The sequence below is a fragment of the Pygoscelis adeliae genome, unplaced genomic scaffold, assembly GCF_000699105.1.
Source record: "Pygoscelis adeliae isolate BGI_AS28 unplaced genomic scaffold, ASM69910v1 Scaffold57, whole genome shotgun sequence".
NCBI classification, from domain to species: Eukaryota; Metazoa; Chordata; class Aves; order Sphenisciformes; family Spheniscidae; genus Pygoscelis; species Pygoscelis adeliae.
The window spans coordinates 13621224-13645719 of record NW_008825615.1 but is presented as its reverse complement, the minus strand read 5'-3'; the positions used below and the strand labels follow the sequence as shown (position 1 = coordinate 13645719).

The 24496-nt window shown below is 36.8% G+C and overlaps 1 protein-coding gene across 1 annotated transcript in view; it reads left to right on the top strand.

Annotated features, from left to right (window-relative positions):
* PRIM2 (primase, DNA, polypeptide 2 (58kDa)) overlaps positions 1–24496 on the top strand; it is a 127602-nt gene that overhangs the window by 94376 nt on the left and 8730 nt on the right. Inside the window, 2 exon segments of the mRNA XM_009333249.1 lie at positions 10991–11117; positions 11962–12044. Coding sequence (XP_009331524.1) covers positions 10991–11117; positions 11962–12044 — 210 coding nt within the window.

The following is a 24496-nucleotide window of genomic DNA, read 5'->3' as shown; positions in this document are numbered from 1 at the left end:
TGGACTTGTGCACCTTCAGGTGCCTTAGATGGTCTCGAACCTGATGTTCTCCCACAGTGACCGGCTCCTCATTCTCCCTGTCTTTGCCTTTGTCTTCTGTGGCTTGGGCGGTGAGGCTCGAGCACTTGCCAGTGAAGACCGAGGTAAAAAAGTCATTGAGTACCTTCGCCTTCTCCGTATCGTGGGTAACCGGGTCTCCCATTTCATTCTGGAGAGGGCCCACATTTTCCCTCGTCTTCCTTTTATCCCTGATGTACCTATAGAATCTTCTCTTGTTGTCCTTAATGTCCCTGGCCAGATTTAATTCTATCTGTAAGCAGTTGTCCTTATTATGACAGCAAGGGCTAATATGTGTTTTTCTGCACTTCTGTTTCCTTTGATCATCATCTTAAAATGTGTTTTTGTCTTTTATTGTGCTGTTAAAGAAAAAAATCTGTTTCTACAGCAGAGTTCTTAGAGAGGGAATGCCAGTATTCTTGAGCCAAATTTTGCTGTTTGGAGAGCTCCAATATCTAGTTTACTCTATGTTCAAAAAAGGTTGACAAATTTCAAAACTCTGTATATGGTGTTGTGTTTTAATGCCTTGTTTTTGTCAGTCTTTTATGACTGCATCAAAAAAGTTGTGTACAGGTTTCAAGAGCAGACATAAGGAATACTTACCAGTCTGAGGAAAAGTATTCATTATTCAGCCTCCTTGTAATTTTATTTTAAGAATTATTTGATTTTTTCCCAATGATCAATTTATCCAGAAAATTTTTTTTTTTTTTTTTGTCTGCACTTATACTGGGGATTTGCTGGTATCTTGAGACATTATGTGATTGGGCACTTAATAGCCCTCTGTTTTGACACTGATCCTTGTCCAAGAGGTTTAATTGTAAATAAAAGGCAAGATTCTGCCACAGTTGCATCACATGTTGATAACTTTGTCACTTGTATTGGCTGAAGGGATATTTTCCAGCCCAAGTCACCAGATCTCTTTGAGTGATGCTGCCTCTTCTGCAAATCTGAGGCTTAGGGTAAAATTGAGTCTCTTGGACTTTACTGTATCTCGTTACAGGCTGGAGTGGGTCAGTCATAGATTTCTAATGAACGAGGACTGCTTTGCTGGTGGACTGTTACAACCTGATGGTAACAGCAATTTACCACTCGATCTCATGATCAATGAAGAAAGCCTGCCTTTGTTTTTTTAACTCGCCTTGCTTCTTACGTGCCTTTCGTCATCTAATGCTGAACTTGGCTTCAGATATCATTCTGATCAGTGTATAGATTAAGGAATAACAATCTGTAAAGTATTCCTAATAACATTGCTACACCGCAGGGGTGCTTGCAAGGGGATGCAGTAATAAATTAATGAAGTAATTCAATGACATCTAATCAGTCAAGATGGGGAGCTTGCTCAGGTGAACTCGCTATGCAAGGTACATAGTTGTAAAAGGGAAGAACACTTCTGTGGTTTAAGTAGTCCAAAAGGTGTGCAAAACCTTCCAGTCTCTCCTTCAAAGATTGCATATTTAGGCAATGCTGCATAGTTCGACCAGCTTGTAAAATATAAACAGTTCAGTGAGCACATGACGTCTTCCACTGTGTCAGGAGATGGTTGCTCTTTGGAAATGATGCATAGACAGAGAACTTCAACTGTTGTGGTGAACTTGCTCAGATCTTTTGACTCTCTGGCAGATGCACTAAGTAGAACTGGAATATTGGATAATGAGCCAGACTTCCTTGGATTAATTCCAGTATCCTGTAGAGGCCTTTGAAATTGGGAGCACCCTAGCATAGGTGAATTGCAGCTCGTGCCAGCAGCAGCACTCTTCAAGAGCAGATCAATATGCACCGTTCCTTTGGACTCATTTCTAGTGCTGTGGTTGAACGCGTGTCTGTTGTTTTAATGCCAAGAGCCCTGTTCAAAATGAGGCACATCCTGCTGATTTTGATTGCCTGGAATGGCTGAGACAATGTTTCCTCAGACCTTCTCTCATTTGTGAGTTCTCTTCCGCTATCCCAGCGACCTGGGAGTCGTCATCCCCTGCTAAAGTTCCAGTTTGTAGTATAGCTGCTTGGATAGCTTTGCTTTCTGGTATGCTCTTTCTCCTTCCTTACAAGGAAAACTATTAATACTAGAATGAAGGAGCCTGCCATGCCAGACTGTTGAGTTAAATGATAACAATTTTCTGTCTAATATTCACATTGGACCATTTTCCATGAAGCAGAAAATACCTCAAATATCTAGGGTATAAGCTGGATCTGAGATTTAGCTCTCCTCTGAATCTCTTCTGGAGTCCCTTTGGCTGCCACTTTGGCCTGCTGGAGTCTGGTCTGCTGAATGCTTCTATCTTCTCATCCACAGCTTTAAGATGTTGTGACAGGCTATTGAGAATAAACCCTCTGTTGGCGTGCAGTCTACACCTCATGTCCCAGTCCTGCATTTTATTGCTGGTTTGTCTTATAACCAGAGTCCAACTGGATACATTTCAGGATTCTTTACAAAGTGACAGCGTGTCTCCATGCTGATAGCAGTTTTGTCTCCTATTTCTTCCCTATACTTTTAGGTTTTTATTGTATGTGCTGATCTAGGTTACAGTATATGCCACAGTATAATAGATCATTGAGCTACATGAGACTGTAAATGCATTACATGTTCACTGTGCTCAAATAAAACTATAGAACATCATATGAGAGCACTCTTGTTTAGTATTGATAGAGCTTGGATAAGCAGTAGGAATTTAATTTTTGGACTTTGCGGTCTTCATCCGTCTTCTCTGAAAACCTGTAATACATGCTGCAGTGGTATACATACAAGTATGGATTTCTCCCAGTTCTGATACAGACTTATTGAATTTCTTTTCTCCTTGGTATACATATTCTTTACACTGGGATCATAAGCTGCCATTACGATCAATGGAGATCTAGCCTATACAGTCAATAGTGTCTAGAGAATGATTTATTTAATGAGCCTCTAGGTGCCTATGTTAGGGTAAATTGAATTGCTCCCCAGGCTCCTCTGATTGCATTGACCTCCATTGACAATAATGGGTGACGTCTGGATTTAGATGTCTGGAGCTGAATCTTATTCCTATAGATGCATGCAGTTAGTTACTATTCTACTTCTGTTTAACTTTCTTAGTCATTTTTTATTGTACCACATGCCAAACTTCTGTCTACTTTGCAATCTGTTAACACTCTTACGTCTCTTTCAGTGATAATGCTTTCTGTGTTCTCCTTTGCCATTGAATGTTTTGGGGACTCTTACTCTCTGTGTGCCACTTCTGATAAAATGAATAACCCCATTAATTTACTACGTATCTTCCGCTGAAAGATACACTTCCAAGTTACATCAGTTAACTTCTCTGAATATTGAAATGTGAGAAACACTGATTGAAAAACATCAGCAGAAAAATCTGAAAGGCATTGGTGTGCTTGTAATTCATGGAGTACCAGAAGTGCAGTGTGGGTTTTTTTCCTAACTGAATGAGATTCCTTGGTTTAGAAATTCATTATTGGATTTTTTTTTTTTAATCTTGTATTAAACTTTCTAAATGAGTGTGTTATGGAGTAAATATTTAGTAAATGATTCAAGATTCTTCTCTGATATTAGAAAGTCTTTTCGTAAGAGTTCCTTAAAACTGTAGAGAATGGTCTGCAGAAAGCTGTTGAAAATAAAACATGTTTACAGTAACTGGGTTTATTGAGTGTTCATTTGTTATCTGAAGGAAAGTATCAACGTATTTCTATAGATACTTAAGAAAAGCACAGTATCTCTTATGGTGCTGTCAAATATTGCCATTTTAATGCAGCTGTTTAATTCCTGTTTAAAATAAGATTTAATATTTTCTTCTATTTAAAAACAAAGCAACAGAAGTTCTCATCACCTGTTCAGTGCTAATTGCCATCTAAAATATTTATTTTCTTGCTATAATTTCCAATTTCCTTATAATTATTGATTACAATTAATAAACATGACTATTTCTTTATGTAGTTGTTTCCTTTGAAATGACAAGGAATTTACACCTCTATGTTCAGTAACGCTCTGAACTGCCAGCATGAAACTTTCAATGTTTCCAATAAGATTGTGTATTAATTTGTTAGTGGAATTCTGATATGGGTGAAATTGTTACCATAAACTGATTGTTGCCTTAAAACAGCTGTTCTTTCTCTCAGATTTTTCTTTTTTTGGTACTGTTGCTTACTGAAAATTTTGCAGTAGGTTAAGCAAATACTTAGGAAAAATAATGATTCTTGGGAATATCGAAACAGTGGTATTCATAGATACATAGCATTTTCATCTTTTTCTAACTTTGTAATTTTTTGAAATATTAATGATACTAGAGAAAATGACTAGTATAATTAGTGGAGTACTATGTGAAATGACTTAGGCATTGTAATCCCATAAAGAATTAGGAGATTGGTGCAGTGTAATATGGAAAGGATTTATTTCTTTCAGATATATCTATCTTTCTATCCAAGAAAAATGCTACGTGTAGGTGATATACATACCAAAAAGATAGGACATTATGCTAAGGGAATCATATCATGTTCTATAGAAATAATCTTTAAACAAAGACTGCTTTATAATTCTGTAATCACAAAGACATTTCAGTTTACCAGAAGTAGAAATTAATCAAGTATTATAATAAAAATTACTTAGTATTTTTTTTCTACTCTCACTGGTGAGCATTAAAATGAAGTTACAATTTTATATGCATTTAATTGTTGTTTAAAGTAGTTTTTAAAGTAGCGTTTACCTTTATGACCTCCACAAGCTGTTATACCCATGGAAACTTTGTTCTAGTGTGCCCGTTTCTTGTTCAGAGGCTTCCGTTTGTTTGAAAACAACTCCTTCATTGTTTGCTTCAAACAATCAAATCTGAAGTGGAATGTCTCTTCTTTGACAATATGTTTTGAAATGCATCTTCTGTATCTGAATTTTTTCAATATAATGTACGTGAAACATCAACAGAATTAAAAAAAAAAAAGTATTGGTAACTTAGATACAGAAAGAAAGATTGCAATGTCTTGAAGTAGCTAATAAAATCTTTCATAGATGACCAAGTGTGTGCCGAAGAAAAAACATGTTGTTATAGGAGATGGCTTTGAAGATGTATTGTGCTGATAATTTGATGCAGTGTCTTAAGGCAGAAGACAGCCTGCTGTGGTTTATTTTATACTTTTCCTGGTTCAAAGTCTTGGTCCATGTAAATGTGTGGAGAAATAGTGTACATAAATTGTATATTTAGCTAAGTCATATTAAGACAAGCTTAGACTACTGTAAATAAAAGCCTACATTGTCGTATTTTTGCGTGAGTGGTCTGGGGTATACAAGGAATTTGACTGATCAAAACTTTTCTGATTTCCATGTGATAGATGGAGCCATCTCCAGGGCAAAGCAGTTCTTGCCTCATGTGGTTTGCAAAATCTGAAATGGTAGGGGAAGAGGTTTTTTGTACTTGATTTGAATCAGTCTGTAATGACTGCTGCACAGCCTATTAGAATTTTCCAGCTCAATTTTAGCTGATGTCTTCAATCTGTACCTTAAAGCATAGAAATCGTGCTACAGGTTGAGAATTCAGGCTAAATTGAAACTTTTTGTCATTGGCAGATGGAGAAGCATTTATTTGTGCTCCTAAATTAGAACAATGCTTTGGAAAATATAATCTCAAATTGAGGTTATTTTAAGAGTGAGCTTAAAAAGAAAAAAAAAAGTTGCTTGGAGAAAGATATGCCAACTAAGCGGTGTCAACAGTAATAATTTGAGTGACTGCCTAGGAAATGGATGAAAAAGTGAACCAATTATTTCAGAAGATACACAAGTTTGTGCAATACATTTATGAATTTGAAGCTGTTATCCATACAGGCTCAACAATTTTAGGCAGGAAATTACCTAATGACTATTTTAAAAGAGGTGTTAAACCATTACTTCTTTGAATTTTGCAGAGTTGGAACTAATCTGGTGGTCAGCCAAGAGGCTAGACAAAATTACTGCAGTCATTTGGCTTAGTTGTTAGACTTTAAAATCTTCCAGTACTGTAAGGCATAGATGCATAAAAACTTACACGAGTATATAAAAGTAGTTAAACTGTAACACGACAGTTTTGCAGAAATGTGAACCTGAGCACGCAGGGCTTGGAAGACCTGTCAGCAAATTATTTTCCATCCTAATATACATGCTGTATATCAGAATTGATAACAAAATTTATGGAGGACCTAGTTCTATTTCCAGATACTAATCTGCAAATATGATAAATGATATAAGGGAAGTAACTCTCAGTGATGACATGACACTTACTCTGCAGTGGCTGGAATGCCTTGGGAATGTCGTTTGTTAGTCTCTTTTGAAAGTGTATTCAGTTGTATCAAATTGATAATTATGAGGCACCCATGACCCATCCTTCTCTGCTTTGTTTGATGAAAGCTTTTCTTCAAAGGAGAGCATATACCTGCCAAATGGTCCATTTGATGTACGTCCTTATTCCTTATCCAAAGATCTTGTGTGCATCTATGTGATTAGAATTTATTGAAAATAGCATTTCCTTAAATTCCTATCTGGAACATAGTAATCTAGTATTAGGCTATACCAGTTGCAAATTTATGGCTTATATATGTTTTTTTAATACCTTTTATTTATACCTTACTTCTACGTTAATTTATAACTTGTATGTCTTCTAGTGAAGGCTGTCTAATACAGCATGTGTGTCTCAACTAACAGTTATAAGGCAAATTAATCTGCATTAGTCTCATACTCATGTGAATATACCGCATCAAAGCAAAAGTTCCTTGCTTCAGTACACTCGTCTATACCCAGTGAACTGCCCTGCAGCCTCCTTGATTCTGGCCTTGGACTGCTGGTTTAGTCCCACTAATCAGTGCTAAAAGCTTAGCTTCTTGTAGGGAGAAGTCATCTAAGAAAGCCTCAGTGTCACCTGTTCCGGGATACCCAGGATCATCGTTAGTACATTCAGTACCATACACAGGGCACCTCGGTTCATTACAACAAATACTGATGCATAAAACCTCAAAACCACCCACTTGTCATCAGGAGCGCACTTCAGACCGGGCATCACGTGCGTCCCACAGCCATGCCTGGAGGAAAGAGAAGTCCTCAAAAAACTTTATATCTTCAGGGATCAAGTTGAAGCTCAGACAGCTGACTTGCAGTCTTTTAAAACAAAAATTCACACTGCTGCTAATCCCAAAATTTGCACATTCCAACATCAAAGTGACAAATTTTGATACAGATGTTGTTAAAGGGTTGTCTTTGCCCCAGCTTCTTGGCTTCAGTGTGAGCCAGTTCATTACTTAAACGAGACCTATTTCTTGATCCCTTTCTCCCTCACCAAAGCCATGGCCCATCCACCCAGCACATAAATTACAAATGCCTTGCAGATTTTGGAAAGCTCAGAGAGCTAAATAGAGGCGAAATAACTGAGAGAGTTGAGATGTGGGCCATACAGTTAAAAAGTTGCAGAGAATCCCTACTCTCAAGTGTTACCAGCAGTAGGTGATCTAGTACATGTAGATAGTCAATAGTATAATGATGTTGCTTTAACGTTGCTGTTTTATTGTAACTTTGGCAGTAAATTTCCATTGATATTTAGCACAGACTATGGTGGGACGTATATGGATACACAGTTTTTCTATGATAATAGAATCTTTTTTTGCCTTTGTATTCTTTTCTTTCGTCTCAATGGAAACTGTCACAAAGAGTACAAGGGAAATGTACACACTCCTGCAGCATCATTATTGTTGAGCAAGGTCGTATCAGGCTTCAGTAAAACCTTCAAAAGTTCTTACAGGGCCATCACCAAAAAGGTGATTTTTCAAATCACTTAATTCGAGTTTTGACCTTTTACAGTTTTTTGCCATAATGACCTTATAGTAGATTGCAGTTAGAATATACTGTAATAGTAGTTTTACAGGTTTTTAAACTGTTTTTCTGAATTAGTTCAAAATGAAGCAATTTATAAGCAGTTAGAATAACCCTGCGAACACCTACGTGCATGATGTGTGCTGCACGTAATTTGTTTATTTTGTTCAAGGAACTGTGGAAATCCTACCACTTCAGTTTGGGGCATTAGAATAAATAGATAGGGACAGTTCCCTACCTCTGCTGCCTTGCTTCTGCATATTTCAAACATGTGTCATTATACCTTGGTGCTTTTTCTGGCAAAAGGGATTGCTCCTGAGAGGGATTTTTCTTTGTGTACATCCTAGAATAATGGTATTAGGAAAGAGGAAGTCTGATCATTGAGTTCATCCTCCAATGTACAGAGAGGGCTGTTCCGCAGGATGTTTTCTGAAATGAAATGCCACAATTCATGGTTTCTTCCCACTGAGGATGACCACGCAGCCTGTTGGATATTGGCCCTGCTAAAATCCTTTTTCCTTAATCAATGATAAGAACTGCTGAATCACAAGGATGAGAGAGCTCTTAGTGAAGCATGTAACTGCACGTGTGCTAACTTGCACCACATAGCTGTGTTATTCTTCTCTGCCATCTGCCACTGCGAAAACTCTGAGATTGAAACAGGGTTACAAGAAAGCAATGAGAAAAGAGCCAACCTGTTCCAAGGCTGTGTTGTGTTATTATGTAGCTGTTGTTTCTATTTACTGTCAGAGCTGCTTCTCAGCATAAAATGAGTTAGGTAGTAAAAGTAATGTCTGTGGGCATTAAGGCAAGTGACGTGAAAAGTACAGCTCAAGATTTTAGTATACAGAACTGTTAAAGAGGGGTGCTAATTTTCTGGCAAACTAAGCAATACATACTGAAGCATTCAAGATTAGCTTTTCCCTTACAAAAAACTAATTTAATCTAATTTAACTGCTTGCTCAAATATCCTTTGTTAAGCAAATGAAATATGCTTTCATTCATCTTTTGCAAAGAAGGAGGAAAGGTTCCAGAGCTTCTGGATGGAAGAATAGGTGGCTACAGGATTACAGACTCCATTTTCAGTTTAACAGGTTTGCTCAGAGGTTGTGAATTAAAATATGCACATCTTTGTATTTGATGTTTGCTGTTTTTCAGGAGTAAATATACCATTTGCAGCTCCCACAGGAGCAGCAGCAGGACTCAAGACAGCAGCTATTGCTTGCTCTGCTAAGGGGAGGGTACCTGTTCCTCCGGCCCTTTCTGAGTACGTGCACACACCTATAGCAGATACTTATATAGTCTTACTCTTCTTTCTAATGAAGAGTTGGTAAGCCCAACTCTGTTGCTAGCAGAAACAGTGTTCATCTACTATTCAACCAACCAGTTCTTTTCTCCTGGGCAAAAGCATTGATTAGACAGGAATATTCCTACGTGCTGGATCCTGCCCGTGGCTATGCTGGAAAACACAGTGCTATGTCTTCTCTCTCTCTCTTTTCTTCCCACCTCTCCCCCCCTTTTTTTTTTAATCCTTTAAAATAGAGTAAAGTCACTTTGTTAAATGCATAGTAAGGATTAATTAGTCAATGTTTGTTCAGAGCTTTGGATGTCTTAAGCCTTATTTGAAAGGAGTGCTGAATATTACTCTTCTTGATACATTGACTTGATTATGACCAGCATCTTGATAGAGAGGTTTCTTTTTTTTACCCTTCCAGAATCGGGTGCAATTTAGGATTTTATTCTCAAAGGTTGTGTATATTTTTATACACATTTATTATGTATTTGCATATTATGTTATAGGTTTTCAATTGTTCAAAATTTTCAAAAACATTAAAGTGTTTTATATGAAGAAAAATATACTTGTTTTTCTATTTTATTTTAGACATGTTTTAGCAGGTCGAGGTAGTTCATAGGTATATGAATTACTATTTGGAAGTCCACAGGCCAAACAGGGAACTACTTTTATCTGTAGAAATGAGAGTATCTTTGAAGGAGCAGAGTTACCAGTTGTATGCTTGAATGATTTTTCTCAGTATATTACATTGTCTTATATTAGATATCAGAGTAAAAAAATATTTTAAAGTCGTTTTTGAGAAGAAAACATAAATTCTTATGGGACTTGTTTATATTTAATTCAGACACAGAACTTTACATAAGGTTAATGCTAAAATTTTTAATTGAGCAAGAGCACAGTTGTTCTTTTATGTATTGTCATAACTTTTTTGAGGAGAAGAGAGACTGAGGATGTTTAATTCTAAATATGATGCTTCATTATTTTATCTCATTTGGGTTTTTTAGAACTAGAAGTATGGTATTTGAACAAATGTTCCATGATGTCTTACAGTAGCTAATGCAACTTAACGGAATCTGTATGTTAAATTATCTGATTCTACTACAGATTTTATGTCACCTATTGCCACATATAAAATAACATGAACTCATGTCATTGAGTGTTCTCCACAGGACTTATCTAAAATGATATATTGATAGCGCTGTACTCAGCTGCCAAGATAAATGTTTGTTTACATCTATATTACTTTAGAAGATTTCATGTTATTGGAGGAGTTGGTAGTCTACCGGTAGACAAAAGAGATTTGCTAAAATCTTTCTCTGTTGTACAAGTGAAGTATGCTCCATTTTAGAACCTAATGAATTGAACTTCAGTGCTGAAACAAAGTATAGGTGAAGCATTATACTTTGGGAGAACAAGAATGTGAACCTGAGTAAAGAAATCTGTATTTCTATTTTTTGCCCTCATAAAGCAATCAATTTATGGACATTTATGAAAGATTTTAAATTACTACGTTTTCTCCATTTACTAACATTGTGGGGTTGAAAATTTTGATCTTTAAGTCATCTTATCTTTAAAGCAATTACCACATCAGCTGAAAAGACCTTAAATCAATGCAGTTACACACTTCTCTTGTGATGTGTGTGTAAAACATGTATATGTGCATGTACAAGTCCATGTAAAATAAAAATCAAAGCTAGCAGCAAGCAACTCAATTTTTGTTTTTCCCAGTTTGAATATGTTTGGAAGATTTATTTTGTTATCCAATATTTCTATTTGCAGAGCAGATAGAATCACTGACACAATGTGTAAGAATTTATTCTTTTGTTTTTACTTAGTTTGACAAAGGATATGCTTACAGCATTCGCCACAGCTATGGGAAAGAAGGAAGGAGAACCGATTATACCCCATACAGCTGCATGAAGATTATCATGTCCAATCCACCAAGTCAAGGGGATTATCATGGTGAGTTCCTTAAAAAAAAGTTTAAAACGAGCAGAAACCCTTGGCTAGAGAAGTTACTGCCTCCTGTAGTCTCTTAAATTATGCATTTAATTTCAAGGCCACAGTTGTCTTGCACTGTTCTCTTTTGATCACACTTGATAGCTTCTGGTTTTATATATATTGTGTCATGCAGTGCGAGGAGACTTTAAATGTACAGGTGCTTCAAAAAGTGACCAATTAGAGGTGTTTTGAGATATAAATTCAATCGTACAGAAATTTTGAAGTTTGCTTGGGTACTTTAAAACCTCCTACCTCTGTGTGACTAAACATGGAAAACCTGCACCGGCTTCACCATTGTTATTCTAGTACATTCAGTTGTGTCTCAAAACTAATTCTGGGACAAAAAACCCCACTCTTACTTAAGGTGGCGGTGGAACTTTCTAAGGTATTTATAAAGTAATATTTTTACAAAGGACTATGCTTAAAGACCAGTTGCCTCTCATTACTTGTCTTTTCTTGCTTTTTTCACAGCTATTAAATGTGCCAGCGCTATCATTGTTAGTAAGGAACTAACTAAAACTCTTTTCCTGTCAGTGAATGAGAATTGTGTCCTATTTATGTTGGGATATTTTATGTAACTCTTGAGCCTGTGGGGCCCTGATAACCATGCAGTGGAGTAATTATTAAAAAAAAAAAAAGAAAAAAAAAAAGAAAAAAGAAAGCAATTGTACACATGGGCAATTAACTTTCTTATTAATAAGCTGTTATGCAATTAGGAACAGCTTAGCTGTTCTCTTGAGTCTGTACTGTGCTAATTCCTAGGTAAATAGCCTTGTTTGTTAGCTTGCTTGTTTTTTACTGTCAGGGTGCCCATTCCGCCACAGTGATCCTGAGCTATTGAAGCAGAAGCTGCAGTCATACAAGATCCCTCCCAGTGGAATAACTCAGGTAAGGCATATTTTGTTTGTCACTTTCATTAATAAGGCAGGGCTTTTCAGTTTTACTTTCTATTTGTGTAGGAATGCTATGTGCAATTTGTCAGTATGTATTGTGAAATATCTCTTCTTATAAAAGGTTTAAACCAGAATCTTGGCTTTCTGGTTCCAGTGCTTCCACTGATGTGTTGATTATTGTCATCACTTTTTATTGTTTAATATTATGAGTTGGTTTATTACTATAGTGGTGTCTGTATTACTATAGTGGTGGTGTCCGAAACCAGGACAAGTGGATACAATGCAGAATTTTGTTTTACTTCGTTTTACTGCACTGTGATAAAAAAGTTTAAATGAATCTGGCAATATTTTAGAAAATTTATTTTTCTTCTTGCAGTGACTTGTGGAAGACTACTGTGCAGTCGGTAGACATAAGTACTTGTTTTCTGTAATAAACTTCTAAAAAACAAACATTCTTAATCATCCATTGCACTAACTTCCCCTAAAAAACAAAACGACATGAAATGCCTAGTGAAATTCAGCAGAGATTTTTAGCAGCTTTTTAAAAGGTAACATTAAATTGAAAATCTATCTTGTATAGCAAGGACAATACAGAAATACATGTATACTGAAGGACTGTGACTCCCATTGCTTGCTCTAGCAAGAGGTTAAGGCTACAAAAGGATGTCATCATCTTCATTGGAGGAAGACATACAGGTTAGACTTAAGCTGAGACAGTTCAGCAAAAAATTGTGTATATTAACTGCCTTGAAACCTGCTTTAGGTCCATAGGAAAAACCTGCTTTAAGTTTTCGTCTTTAGTTCATGTGGAGTGTCGCCATTGCTTGTCAGGCATCAACAGAGTGTTGAAATAGATAGAAAATAATGTGAAAGTTCCACTTAAAGTAGTCTCCCTTGGAAGGAATAATTAAGATACAAATTAAAAGAGAATAGTTTTAAAGTGTTTATCATTCACTCATAGTAATTCTTGACAAATTCTTGAAATACCCAGAAACATTCCTAGGAATGTTTTTTTTCTTTTGTTTTTTCTTCTTTTCTCCTGGTTCATATAAATAAGCATTTGACTGTCTTCCATATATCTGATGGGCACCAGAGATACTTTCCTTTGGCTTTTTTCCTTTTTATATGCATCAAAAATTGATGCTGCTCTGAGATTTTTATCATGCTAATCATTGGAAAGATTGATGAGGATTTACTCTTCTAGCTGCCTTGCTCTGTGTGGGTAGGATTTAGCAGAGGTTATTTCCTCGATGAATTTGCACAGTGGGACAGTATCTTTATATTTAACATAGTTCCTTACTTGATGTAAATTGGGTTTTAGGGGTTTTTTTTGTGTGCATGTGTTTTTGTTCTTTTTTCCCTGGTAAATTAGGATTTGGATTCACTAGGAGTCTTAAAAAGTGACTAAGAAAAACTGTCTCCATCAGTGTCTGCTTTGCCTGGAAACGGACACTGTGCTGTCCATGTGATTTGTGATGTCAGTTTAAGTGCAGTTGCGGGTACAGGGCTCTGCAGTGGCCACTCCTAGTGTTAAACCAAAACAAACCCAAAATACAATACCCTCCACCCGAAAACTAATAATAATTAAAAAAAATAAAGAAGAAGTTGGCTGTGGCTGGGTTTTCGGAACTTGATCTTTTACAGCAGACAGTCTTTGAGATATTCAGGAGGAAGAGGATTGGTTCACATCTCCAAGATCTCAAACAGATTTTATTGCTACCACTCCTTGTTGTTACATTCCCATGGTCCACTAACATTTGTATGACTAATAACAGTTCAGGATCCTTCAGTCCAGACTGTGTCTTTTTAGAATCTTCTCTGATGCTGGTGATAGTTGCTGAGTATCAGAAGTGTTGTTTTTCCTTTAGTTCAGTGAATGGTTATTAGGGGTGGATGGTTTGTCAATCTTTCGAAGCCTCTGATGTATTTGCTTTTCCAGTATCTGGGCCTCAAGATTGACATTCACTCAAACCGTACCCTTTGAGTCTGTTAGACCTCCTGTTAACTCCAGATCAACTGAGAGCTTCCTTACAACCTGACAGATTCCTATTGTTAATGAACGATTCAGAGCTTGACCTTTCAGCTATGTATTTTAATAAATGGTATGTCTTTCCTGGGGCCTAGGGCCTCTTACACTTGCTTCTTGCTTTGTTCCAAAATTCTTTTGCTGTCTTCAAATTTGACTTCATTTAGTGTCTTCTCTTGCTCTATATGCTCTAGACAAGCAGGTTGTCACAAAGTGAAAAATCCTCTTCTGTGTTGTCAAAACCAGATCAAGGTATGTACCTAAATGCTTTTTCAGTTCTCTCTGCCTGGTTTATGGTAGAGATAAATGTGTTGTTCTGGACTGAGGGGACACTCAAGTGGCCACGTGCACAGGATGGCAAACTCAAAAAGGAGCAGGCATTTTACATCAGTTTTCCAGGACTCTGAGCTGTCTGCAATGAGTGGAAGTCTCACATCCACTTAATGAAAGACAGTGTACAAAGTAGTTGAATCATCAGCAAATGTGTGTCATAGTGTCACAGGTGAGACAGTAAATGACAGCCTGTAGTGGATCTGGATACTGGTTTGGTTTTGGGGTTTTTTTTTGTTGCTGTTTGGTTTTTTTAAGAATCAAGAAGATTAAAACTATACCCCTGCTTGATTGTCTCACACGGTCCCTCACTTGCTCCCCACTCTGGTGGTGTGTTTACTGAGGTCTCAACTTTCCTTCCCAGCAAGGGAATCACTGCTGGTCTGGGAGAGCAGGGCAGAAAGTCACGTCAATACTTGCTTTGCAGCTGCTTGCAGTTAACAGTCTCAGGCATTACAGGCTGTGGTCCCAGGGCATTCCCCAGCATTCATCTCCATGCATCTCCAATCTCCAGGATCATCCTCAACTTCCCAGGATCTTCACCCTCATCTTTCTGGGCTCCCAAGCCCCTATTTTTCTTCATCTAAATAGTCTATCTGCAAAAGCTGTGGCCAGGTTCCTAACTGGTAGTTCTGCGTCATGTCTCTTTATTAATAGGAAGATCAGAACAAGTCACTTTTGTTTAGTCCAAATGTTATCAAAATTTACAACCAGCCCATACCAGTTGCAGCTAGCTAGCAGGTGCATGCTTGACGGTTTGAAAATTCAGTTTTGGATGCTTTGCAAGCCTCTATATGAAATCTGTGCAAAAGTAACTTGAACCAACTGTTGTTTGCTCAACTGTTTCCCAGTTTACTTCTTGATGGATGACACTGAGGGAGTTATGAGTCTCCTTGCAGTGGTAACAGGTGTCAGATCATGTGAACAGTAGACTTTTGCTTTCCAGATTAGTAGTGATGCATGCTTCTCCGCGGCTAAGGAGTTGCTTTAAGGAATTCAAATGAAAGCTCAGGACTTGCAGTTCCTGTTCAGTGCAAATTACAGCATTCTGGAAATCACATTGAAAAGTAACACACCGGACCTTCCGTTCCTGAATCAATTCATCCTTTCAGCCCTCCCTGCTTACAGCAGATACTGTATCACTACCAAGTTCTGTATCAGCAAAATAAAATAGTACAAGATCTGTGAAACTAATGCACTGAGCCGTGAAACCAAACATATATACAAATACATAGACTTAAATATTTAATGTATTGCAAGCAGTGTGGAATGGTATCTTAGAAGTCACCTTTTATGAAGGGGGCACTCCAAAATTGAACTGTCCATCTTGGAATCTAACAAGAAGTGCTAGTATTTCTGTTCCTAGGATGGACAGGTTGTGGGACTGCTGTCAGCTTCCCTAATTGGGAAAGCTGTTCTGCTTTTCCTCTGATATTTCTCTTCAGCAAGAACGCTCCTGCTGCACAAAAAAAAAAAATCCAAGACAGTTTGGTATCAGGCTACTTCAATGTGGAATCCCAGGATTCGATCACTATGCCGAGACCGTCTAATTCTCGAATCTGGTCAAGTTTGCTGTCCAAATCCCACTCCTGTTTGAACTACTTCATGTTTGACTTGAAAAAATAGAGTATTCCTGCTCATTTCTTAAGAGGGTGTCTTTGAATTAACATCAGGAAACATTCTTCTGAGTATAACTTGTGGCCTGGGGTACCACTTTTTTACTTGATGTATGTCAAGGTTACTATCCTCCTAATAGGTGATTTTTACCTATAATTTATAATAATTTAGTGGACTTGAGAAGATACGACTTTCTGAACTGACTCAGCCAACAACTGGCTACATAGAAATCCTTCACCTTCAGACATATGTGTTTGGTTTTATTGTTTTTTTCCAAAGGTTTAGCTATGGTATTTCCTCTGTGAGAACCCAGTCTCCCAGCAGCATCTCAACTTAGCCGTTCGTTATTTTTTTTAGCTAGTGGGCACTTGCTTCCTTTTTTGCCTTTCTAGGAATATGACCTTCAGCTGACAGTAGTTGCAACAGAACAGTAAAATACTTTTTTTTATTCACCAATTCTATCCATTTTGAGATAATATTAATCCTTAAAATGAACTGTAGGTTTTTGCTTATAGTGATGTCTAAATTTTAGGAGATTAATCTTTGTTTTATTTAGTAATATATTTTTCACCTAAACTAAATGTTTTCAGGGCTACAGATTACTTACATGCTACAAGCATAAGGCATCCTTCTTTTCAAGAATGTGCCTATATCTATACCCAGGAGACCGCTTGAGTGGATGGTTTCTGACCTAAAATTTTTCCTATGTTTATCTGACAATGTGCGAATCTGTTACATAGCCATTGTCATGGAAAAAAAAATGAGATTTTTAAAAGACGTCTTCATGCTAGGTCTGAAGGAGCATATCTGTGCTCAAGGTCATGAGATCTTCAGAGCTCACACCTACAGTTCTGTTCACGTGCTCACCAAGCGTTTTGTTCTTGTTGAAACTTCTGTACAGTCCCATAGTTTTTGTTGAACTACATACTCCAGGGCACTATTCTGAGCAAATGGTATTTGTGAGAGGAGTACATCATGCTTCTTTCTTCAGATGACCAGTAATAAATGTTTCTCTCCTAAGCTAAGAAGTTCACTTTAAGGGGTTGGAAGGTCAACAATTTCTGTTCCCTACTGAGATCAAATTCTCATTCTGAAACAGAGGTTGACTGGAAACTCATCAGGCCTTCCAGAAGCATCAGGATGTTGATGCTGTCCTGGCCAGAGGGGCTGGAGAAGCCATGGCAGCTCAGGCGATGCACAAAGGATTTTACATTGGTGGCTACTTTGTACCCAAAATGAAACAGAGTTGGTGTCTTAACCTTAATTTGTGCAAGTGTGAATACAGATATTCAAGTCTGAGTTTGATGGAGACTTAGCACATGTCTTTATCAGCAGTGCCTGGAGGCTTGCGTTTCTTGTTTGGAGGACTCATTTTTGATAGCTGTCTGTTGAGCACTTATTATCTCCAGTTCATACACAGTGATCTGGATCAGAACTGTTACTGTTTGAGGGTGTTTCCTTTCCATTTGTTCACAACATTTTTTAATATTCATCAAGGTGATGACAAACTGATCTTGAGGACTTCTTTTTTTGCTGATGAGTGTCCCAGGGGTTGTCATAGGACAATGCTCTTTCGATGTTTTACGTGTTTCTCTTCAATGATCTTTGTGCTGTCTATCAGCACAAAACCCATGGCTTATTCCTGAATATATTGTGTGCATCAAGGGAATACAGACTCCTGAGTGGTGGTGGTTTATCTTCCATGAGGTTAGTTCACAGTGCTTTAGACCGTCAGAAGATTCGGATTTGTAGTACATCAGCAACTACGTAAGTCATTCTTTTTCCTAGTTCTCCCATAACTTTCACAGGTTATCTCAGGAGGTCCTTGAATCATGAAATCCAGGCCACTGTCTTAGTTGATTTCAAGCTGATTTGCAGTTGCTTCAGGTGGGTTTGGTTGTTTCAGGAAAAAATTGCAAGCAGAAACCCATTTGTTTGGATGCGTATCCCTTGCTGTGTTTGGTGTTTATGCCATCTGTTTCTATGGGTTCTTTCCAAATCACCTGTGCTCCGCCTTGATTTCAGTCCTGGTTCCAGGGCTTTCCCTGTCTGTCTATTCAGAACCTGAAGCCTTTGTCTGTTCCTGCAATTTATTGTTAGGACTTTGATCAAGTGCTTCAGTTGTCCTTGGGGCTCTCTGTTTTCCAGTGTAGGTGGCAGTTAGTTCTCTGTGGTAAACTGCATTCTTCTCTGGTCAAGGGTTTGTTTTTTTTTCAACAGCAAGAGTGTATACTTCAATCTGGCACTGTCAGAATACATCTATTAATGTTATTTTCAATCTTTTTCAGTGTTTTTATCTTGCTTTTTTGGGATATTTCTTGGATTTGAAGAATGTGCAGCTTTTCTTTAGCTTCTCAAGTACTGTCCTTCTCTGCTCAAAATTTTTAATTTGTCAGACCTGTCCATTTTTATATGAATGATGCATAGTTTTCCAAACAATTATTTTGGATTTAGCTACATAGCCATTAATTGGTCCCCCACTGGGATTTTAATTTGTTGTTTTAGAGTACTCACATGTCTTCCCTTCAAGCCCATGAACAAGCCCCTTTCTTGTTTATTAAGCTTGTTCCTCATGGCTATTACATCAGCCAGAACGTGGGCTAGTGTCCAGCCCATATGGTTGTGGTTTCACCCGACATGGTTGGTTTTCCAGTGCTGTTCTCAGTCTTTGTTTCTAGGACTGGCCTTCATACTCTTGAGATAAGGAGTACGCCTTTTCCTTTTAGGTTCATAAGACCAGGAAGTTCCTGAGTTTTTTTTCATACAGATAAAGCATTTGGCTGGTCTGTGGTGGAAACAAACTGCATGCTCACAGTGCTTTTCCAAAGGTCTCTCTGTGCACGGGCTAGGTGTGAAAAAGGAAAGCTGGACCTTGGGGTGATGGTGCAGAGCAAATACTGCCAGACCTCATGTGACTTCAGTAATCACTCTGAGCATTGGACTGCTTTCATTGCAGTCATTTTGTAGTACAGTCAGTAATGAAAAAAGTGATCAAAACATTTGAATATGTGAATCTGCTTGCTGTGAAGTATCTAGATCCAGCCTGCTAACCTAGTCCAGATTTTCTAAGGCTGTATCTTGTCTGAGATTGTATCTGCTGGAGTCATCTTCCCGAGGTAATATAGCAGATGACTGCCAGGTCTTGCCTAGTTATTATATAGACTGAAGCAGAAAGAATTAATCCTGATGTTTATTCCAAGAACTGAATTATTTAACTTGTATTTGTTTCACATTTTCCTTAGTTTAGGCTATTCTTTATTTGTGATAGTAGCTTTTTTTGTTTGTTTTAAAAACGCTTCTTGGAGAAGTAATATGGTTAGCTTAGCATCTAATGTGTGAATGTGTGATTGTATAGCATTTGAATTTATGGTCTATTTCAGATCACATTTCAGTCTTTAGTATGCTGCTGATCAGGGTAAAATCTTTGAAACCAGGTTTGAAAATAGCTAATCAATTTGAAGAATATAAAGATTAAAGCATATGTTAAGATAAATACATCTGTTGTGGTGCTGTACTAAATGCACTGTAATGTGTTGCCTACATATCTCAAATAGAAACATAGATATGATAGGCTTTGAATTAGAGTTATTTCAAAATACCTATTGTTTGTTTCTGAAAGCTTTCTTGCACAAATTACCTTTTTCCCAATTCATTTCTATCACAATAGCAAAAGCAAAAGGTAGTAAAAATTTCTGGTTCTACAATCAGGAGAAATAGAGGGTCTAGACTCATCCTTTTTGCTTTTGCTCCAATTACTGGTTTTTCTTTTGGAAAAAATCGTTATGTAAATGAACAGTAGATAACTTCAGAAGAAAGAACGTTCTTTCTAGTACAATTGTTCTCTTTAAATTAAAAAACTGCTTTTTTCCATAATTGGGTTAAATTAAAGGTTTTGATTGAGTCATTGAACTTTGGCCAATGTTCTCTAACAAATTTAGTGTTTTGGGGGATTGGAGAGTCTTCACAGAGATGGAAATAAATAAGCCAATCTGTGCCTAGGCCTCTGATAATGGCTATATGTTTCCATGAATGACAAAAAAGAAACAAAACACCAAGCAAAAACCTCCCAAACCAGCAAAAAAAAAAGCCGAAAAACCCACTACAGTGAAAAAACCCCAAGCCCATGCTCTCCCTTCTGATGATCTAATATTAGAAAAGTTTTAGATCATTGCTGGCTGTAAAAATATATTCCCTTGCAGCTAAAGAATTTTGCCCTAACATCAGTCATCTTCACAATAGTGCTTTTGTAAGTTCTGATTAAATAAGAGCAAGTACTGTTTAAGTAAGATCTTTTATTAAGTCAGTATTTATTGTGGAAATATATAAAACGGAAACAAAAATACAAGAACAATTGGTATTCATGGCATAGACAAACCTTATGTGATACCCATTTTATTATTGCAGTGAAATTTGGTACATCAAAGTTCCTTAAAATTTCTTTCAGCAATTCCAATTTTAAGTCTTGTCTTTTTTGACTTGTGGCTATAATAAAATATTTAATTGATGAAGATATCATCTGGCACTTCATATTTATTAATTTACCTTTTTTCATCAAATTCACTTTTTACTTGGAACACAGATTTTGTGAGCTTTTACTGGGGAAAGAATCCGACCACAAATTAACTAGTTAAAACTCAAATCATAAAAGAGGGTACCCTTAAACATTTGCTGCTAGGAATTTTTTAGAAGCATTAGACCTTGAATCCAGAAATTGTATACAATTCAGATTTCTCAACTGGTGGCTAAGACCGCTTGTTCACTGTCCAAAATATCTCAGATAGTTACTGTCTTTACTACATCAAAACCTGTAAATGCTTTAAAATTATTAAATATTTCAAAGTGGACAGTGTAAAAGTCTCAAAAGTAAGATTATTCAAGGAAACTTGATAGTGAAAATAAATTTTTGTGGCACTCTGGTGTAGATTTGTGTGCTGAAAGTTTCCACCCATTTTCTATAGATGGGGAACATTTATCGATAGGAGACAGCATTCAGCCTTTCCATTATTTCGAGAATAATAGCTGTGTGTTAGGTGTATGTCTTCCCCATTTTATCTGAGATTATACTTTCTCTGGCTTACTCTGTAGACCCTATATTTTGACACTACGCTTCTATGGTTTCTCAGCTAAATGTGTGCCTTGTTTAATTGTTTTGTATTTGGTTTATTTTTCAAGCATGAACACGCTTATTTATTTCACTTAGACTACTTTTGCATATAAGCTGAACGAACACAACTACAAATTTAACCAGCCAATACTAAGCCTTCTTTTCTGATATTAAAATTCCCACCTGTCCTGATCACTCTGATATAATGTCTCTTGATCAACCCCAGTGACTTTTTTAGTTTGTGTTTATTGGTGCTGTGGTGTTACTGTTACTGACACCATCAATGGGTAGAATACTGTAGAGTATTAATATGATATGGCTTAATGTCTTAAGATGACGTGACATCTTAACATGACATGGCTTAAAACTAATTATTTTAAAAATCTGAGTTACAGTATTTCAGACTACTAAATTTTCCCAATCTTCAGTTTATTGTTGATAAGTGGAAACAAGTATTAGAAATAAGAAGTTATATCTGGCTATTATCAGGTGAGATTATAATGTTAAAAAGGCTGTATGTGATTAAATAAGAGTGGACTGTTCAAAAATCTTATTTAAGAACTGGTAAGAAAAAAAGTGTAAATGTTGACTAGTGACTGGTGAATGGGCTTGTGACAGTAAAACGAAAAAACAGATTAGGAAAAGAAAACTTGAGAGAATGCAAGACAGATGCAGAAACATGGTGAGAAGCACAGCTAACCTGTTTGATAATAAAAAACCATAAGAATACAGAAGGCTTTTAGAGTACGTGCACAAATTTAATTTATCCATAGAACACAGTTGAAAGTACATAAGGTAGAACGTTGAATTAGAAAATATATTTCTTAAAGTTTGGATTTGATATTCTAACCACCAAAAGGATGTAATAAAAATGTATGGTCAGGTGCTATTGAGACTGTTTGATCTAGAGCCGGGTGCCCAGGACCATGTCCAGACGGGTTTTGACTGTCTCCGAGGATGGAGCCTGCACAACCTCTCTGGGCAGCCTGTGCCAGTGCTCAGTCAAATGTGTCTTTTAGAGCAAATAATATGAAAAATAGAGTTAAAATGCATATTTTTTTACTGATATTAAAGAGATGAATGGCATTCATTTCAGTGTGTCCAATTTAGAAGTATTTAAATTTATTAGTAAAATCTCAGACTTTAGTTCCGTGAGCAGTTAATTAGCCTAAATGGGCCCTGCTGGTGTGGAAGGCAGTTCTACTCTGTCCCCGCCTGTTGAGTTTCCATTCCTTTCCTTATGCTGGCCTTATGACTACATGGTAAAATAGATTTAAAAAATTATCCAACTATAGGCTTACCTGGGGAAGGTGAGGAGGAATGAGGTTCATTTTCAGATGGCAGGAATGGATGGACAGAATTAGGGGCTGTGTCTTCATGCTTCAGCAGCTTCAATTTATGGTGTATTAAACTACTCATGAAATCTTTATTTAGAAGAGAAAGAAGGAAAATAGGAAGCACACAAAAAAGTCAAAGGGATAAACACTCAGTTCAGGATGAGAAAAAAGGAAAACAAAGAAGAAACATAAGAAATAAAAATGTTTCAGCTCATTGTTCTTGAAACCATTATATGGCAAACTTAAAATGTACCTGAAGTAAATACTTTTTTTAAATTTTGTAACTCTTTTTAATTTTGAAATATTTCAGATGCTTGCTTTCATACTTCATAACAGTCCAGGCTTTGACTCAGCATTGCAACAGAGGAACGTGAATTATCTATCATATCTAAACCCAGGCATGGCCGTCTTTTAAAATAGGTGGCTGTAAACTCATGCAGGATTTGTCAGTTAAATGAAAGTGTGTCACTGAAAAATAGCCAAAAAATTTCTAATCATTAAATGTACATTTTTATAGTGTTATTTTAAAACTGTGTGAAATCAGAGAAATGGAATACTCAGGTGCATTAACTCTTCTTGAGTTTGATATTCACACCATTGACTTTCAGCAGATGACTGTATAAAACTTTGAAAAATAGCCCACAACCAGGCAAACAAAAACAACTTGCATTAGAGCTGTTTCCTTTTAAAATTATTATCTCAGTTTAAATTAATGTCTCCCTGCATTAAATAAGCTGCCCAGGGGTTGCTGCAGCAAATATGGGCACACGTTGACATGCTCTTTTCATTCAGACATTCACTTACTCTTTTGTTAAGTATTTAATGAGTTCCTTACTGACATGCATAAAATAAGAACTTCATTAAAAATGGAGGAAAAAATACAGGTATTTTTAAGAGACATTAATAAGATACCTTCTTCTGGATCATGACTGCCTCTTTCTTTTATACCTTTATAAAACATGCTAGAATACAATTAGGTTTTGTTGTTTGATAGTTGTGATGCAAATTGCAGGGGAGAAATTGATCTGTTATGGTGCCCTAAATATTATGTGCAATGCTGAACACTGTGCGATCAAGTACTCTTCACTACAAAAGACAAGTCAAAGAGTATGAAAGGAACAGGAGTTCTGGCAAAGCTGTAACAATGATTTTCTAGCCTGTGAGTCCCTGAGGAAAAACAGAGCGTAAATCTGAGAAAATTGTACCATACATGTATACATTGTAAACATGAAACCTTCAAAATCAGTTTAAAATATAAAGGGAATATCCAAAAGCAACAAAAAGGACAGATGCCTGCACCGACCAGGAAGCAAAGGGCACTGGGGAGTCCTGGTGCAGGACTTAATGCTGAGGTGGTCACAAACTGACTTGAAACAGAAGAAAACTGGAGTGTGTTCAGATACACTACAGCAGTTGCACCCGACCATACCTTCAGTCACCTTTGAAATAAAAAGAAAGTTAGAAATGAGTCATACTTAACTGAATCTATAGTAGATTTTTATTTTGAAAATAGAAGTTAATTCTGCAATTTTCAAATAAAACAAACTAACTTTGAGTAAGTGAAAATAACAATGGATAATTACAGAACCCAAGCTATTCTGCTGTGCGATGTCTTAGCTTTGAATGCTGAGGATCTATAAAGCAGGTGGCTGCATACAACTGCCAAACATCATCTTAACCTCATTAGCGGTCAGAAAAGCAAGCTGCAGATGGCAGTGAAAGAAAAGGCACATAAGAACTAATAAAAAGAGTCCCTGAGTATGTACCTTTACTTGCAAATAAAGCAATTTAGTGTAAATGTCTTAATATATGTAGAGATAAAAGATTGCTGCTGTGAATTAAGGTAGTTTTGGTGGAGGCCCATTTCTGGGTAACACTAGTGAAAAACAGCTGCTTGCTTTCTTTCATTATGTGCACAAATGTAGTAGGAAAGATAATATTTATTATGAATTATAATTCTGTTTCGTTTAAATAGAGGATTGCTAGTTTCTATCATACAGAGGACTCCTTTCTAGCTGGACTCCATTCTATTG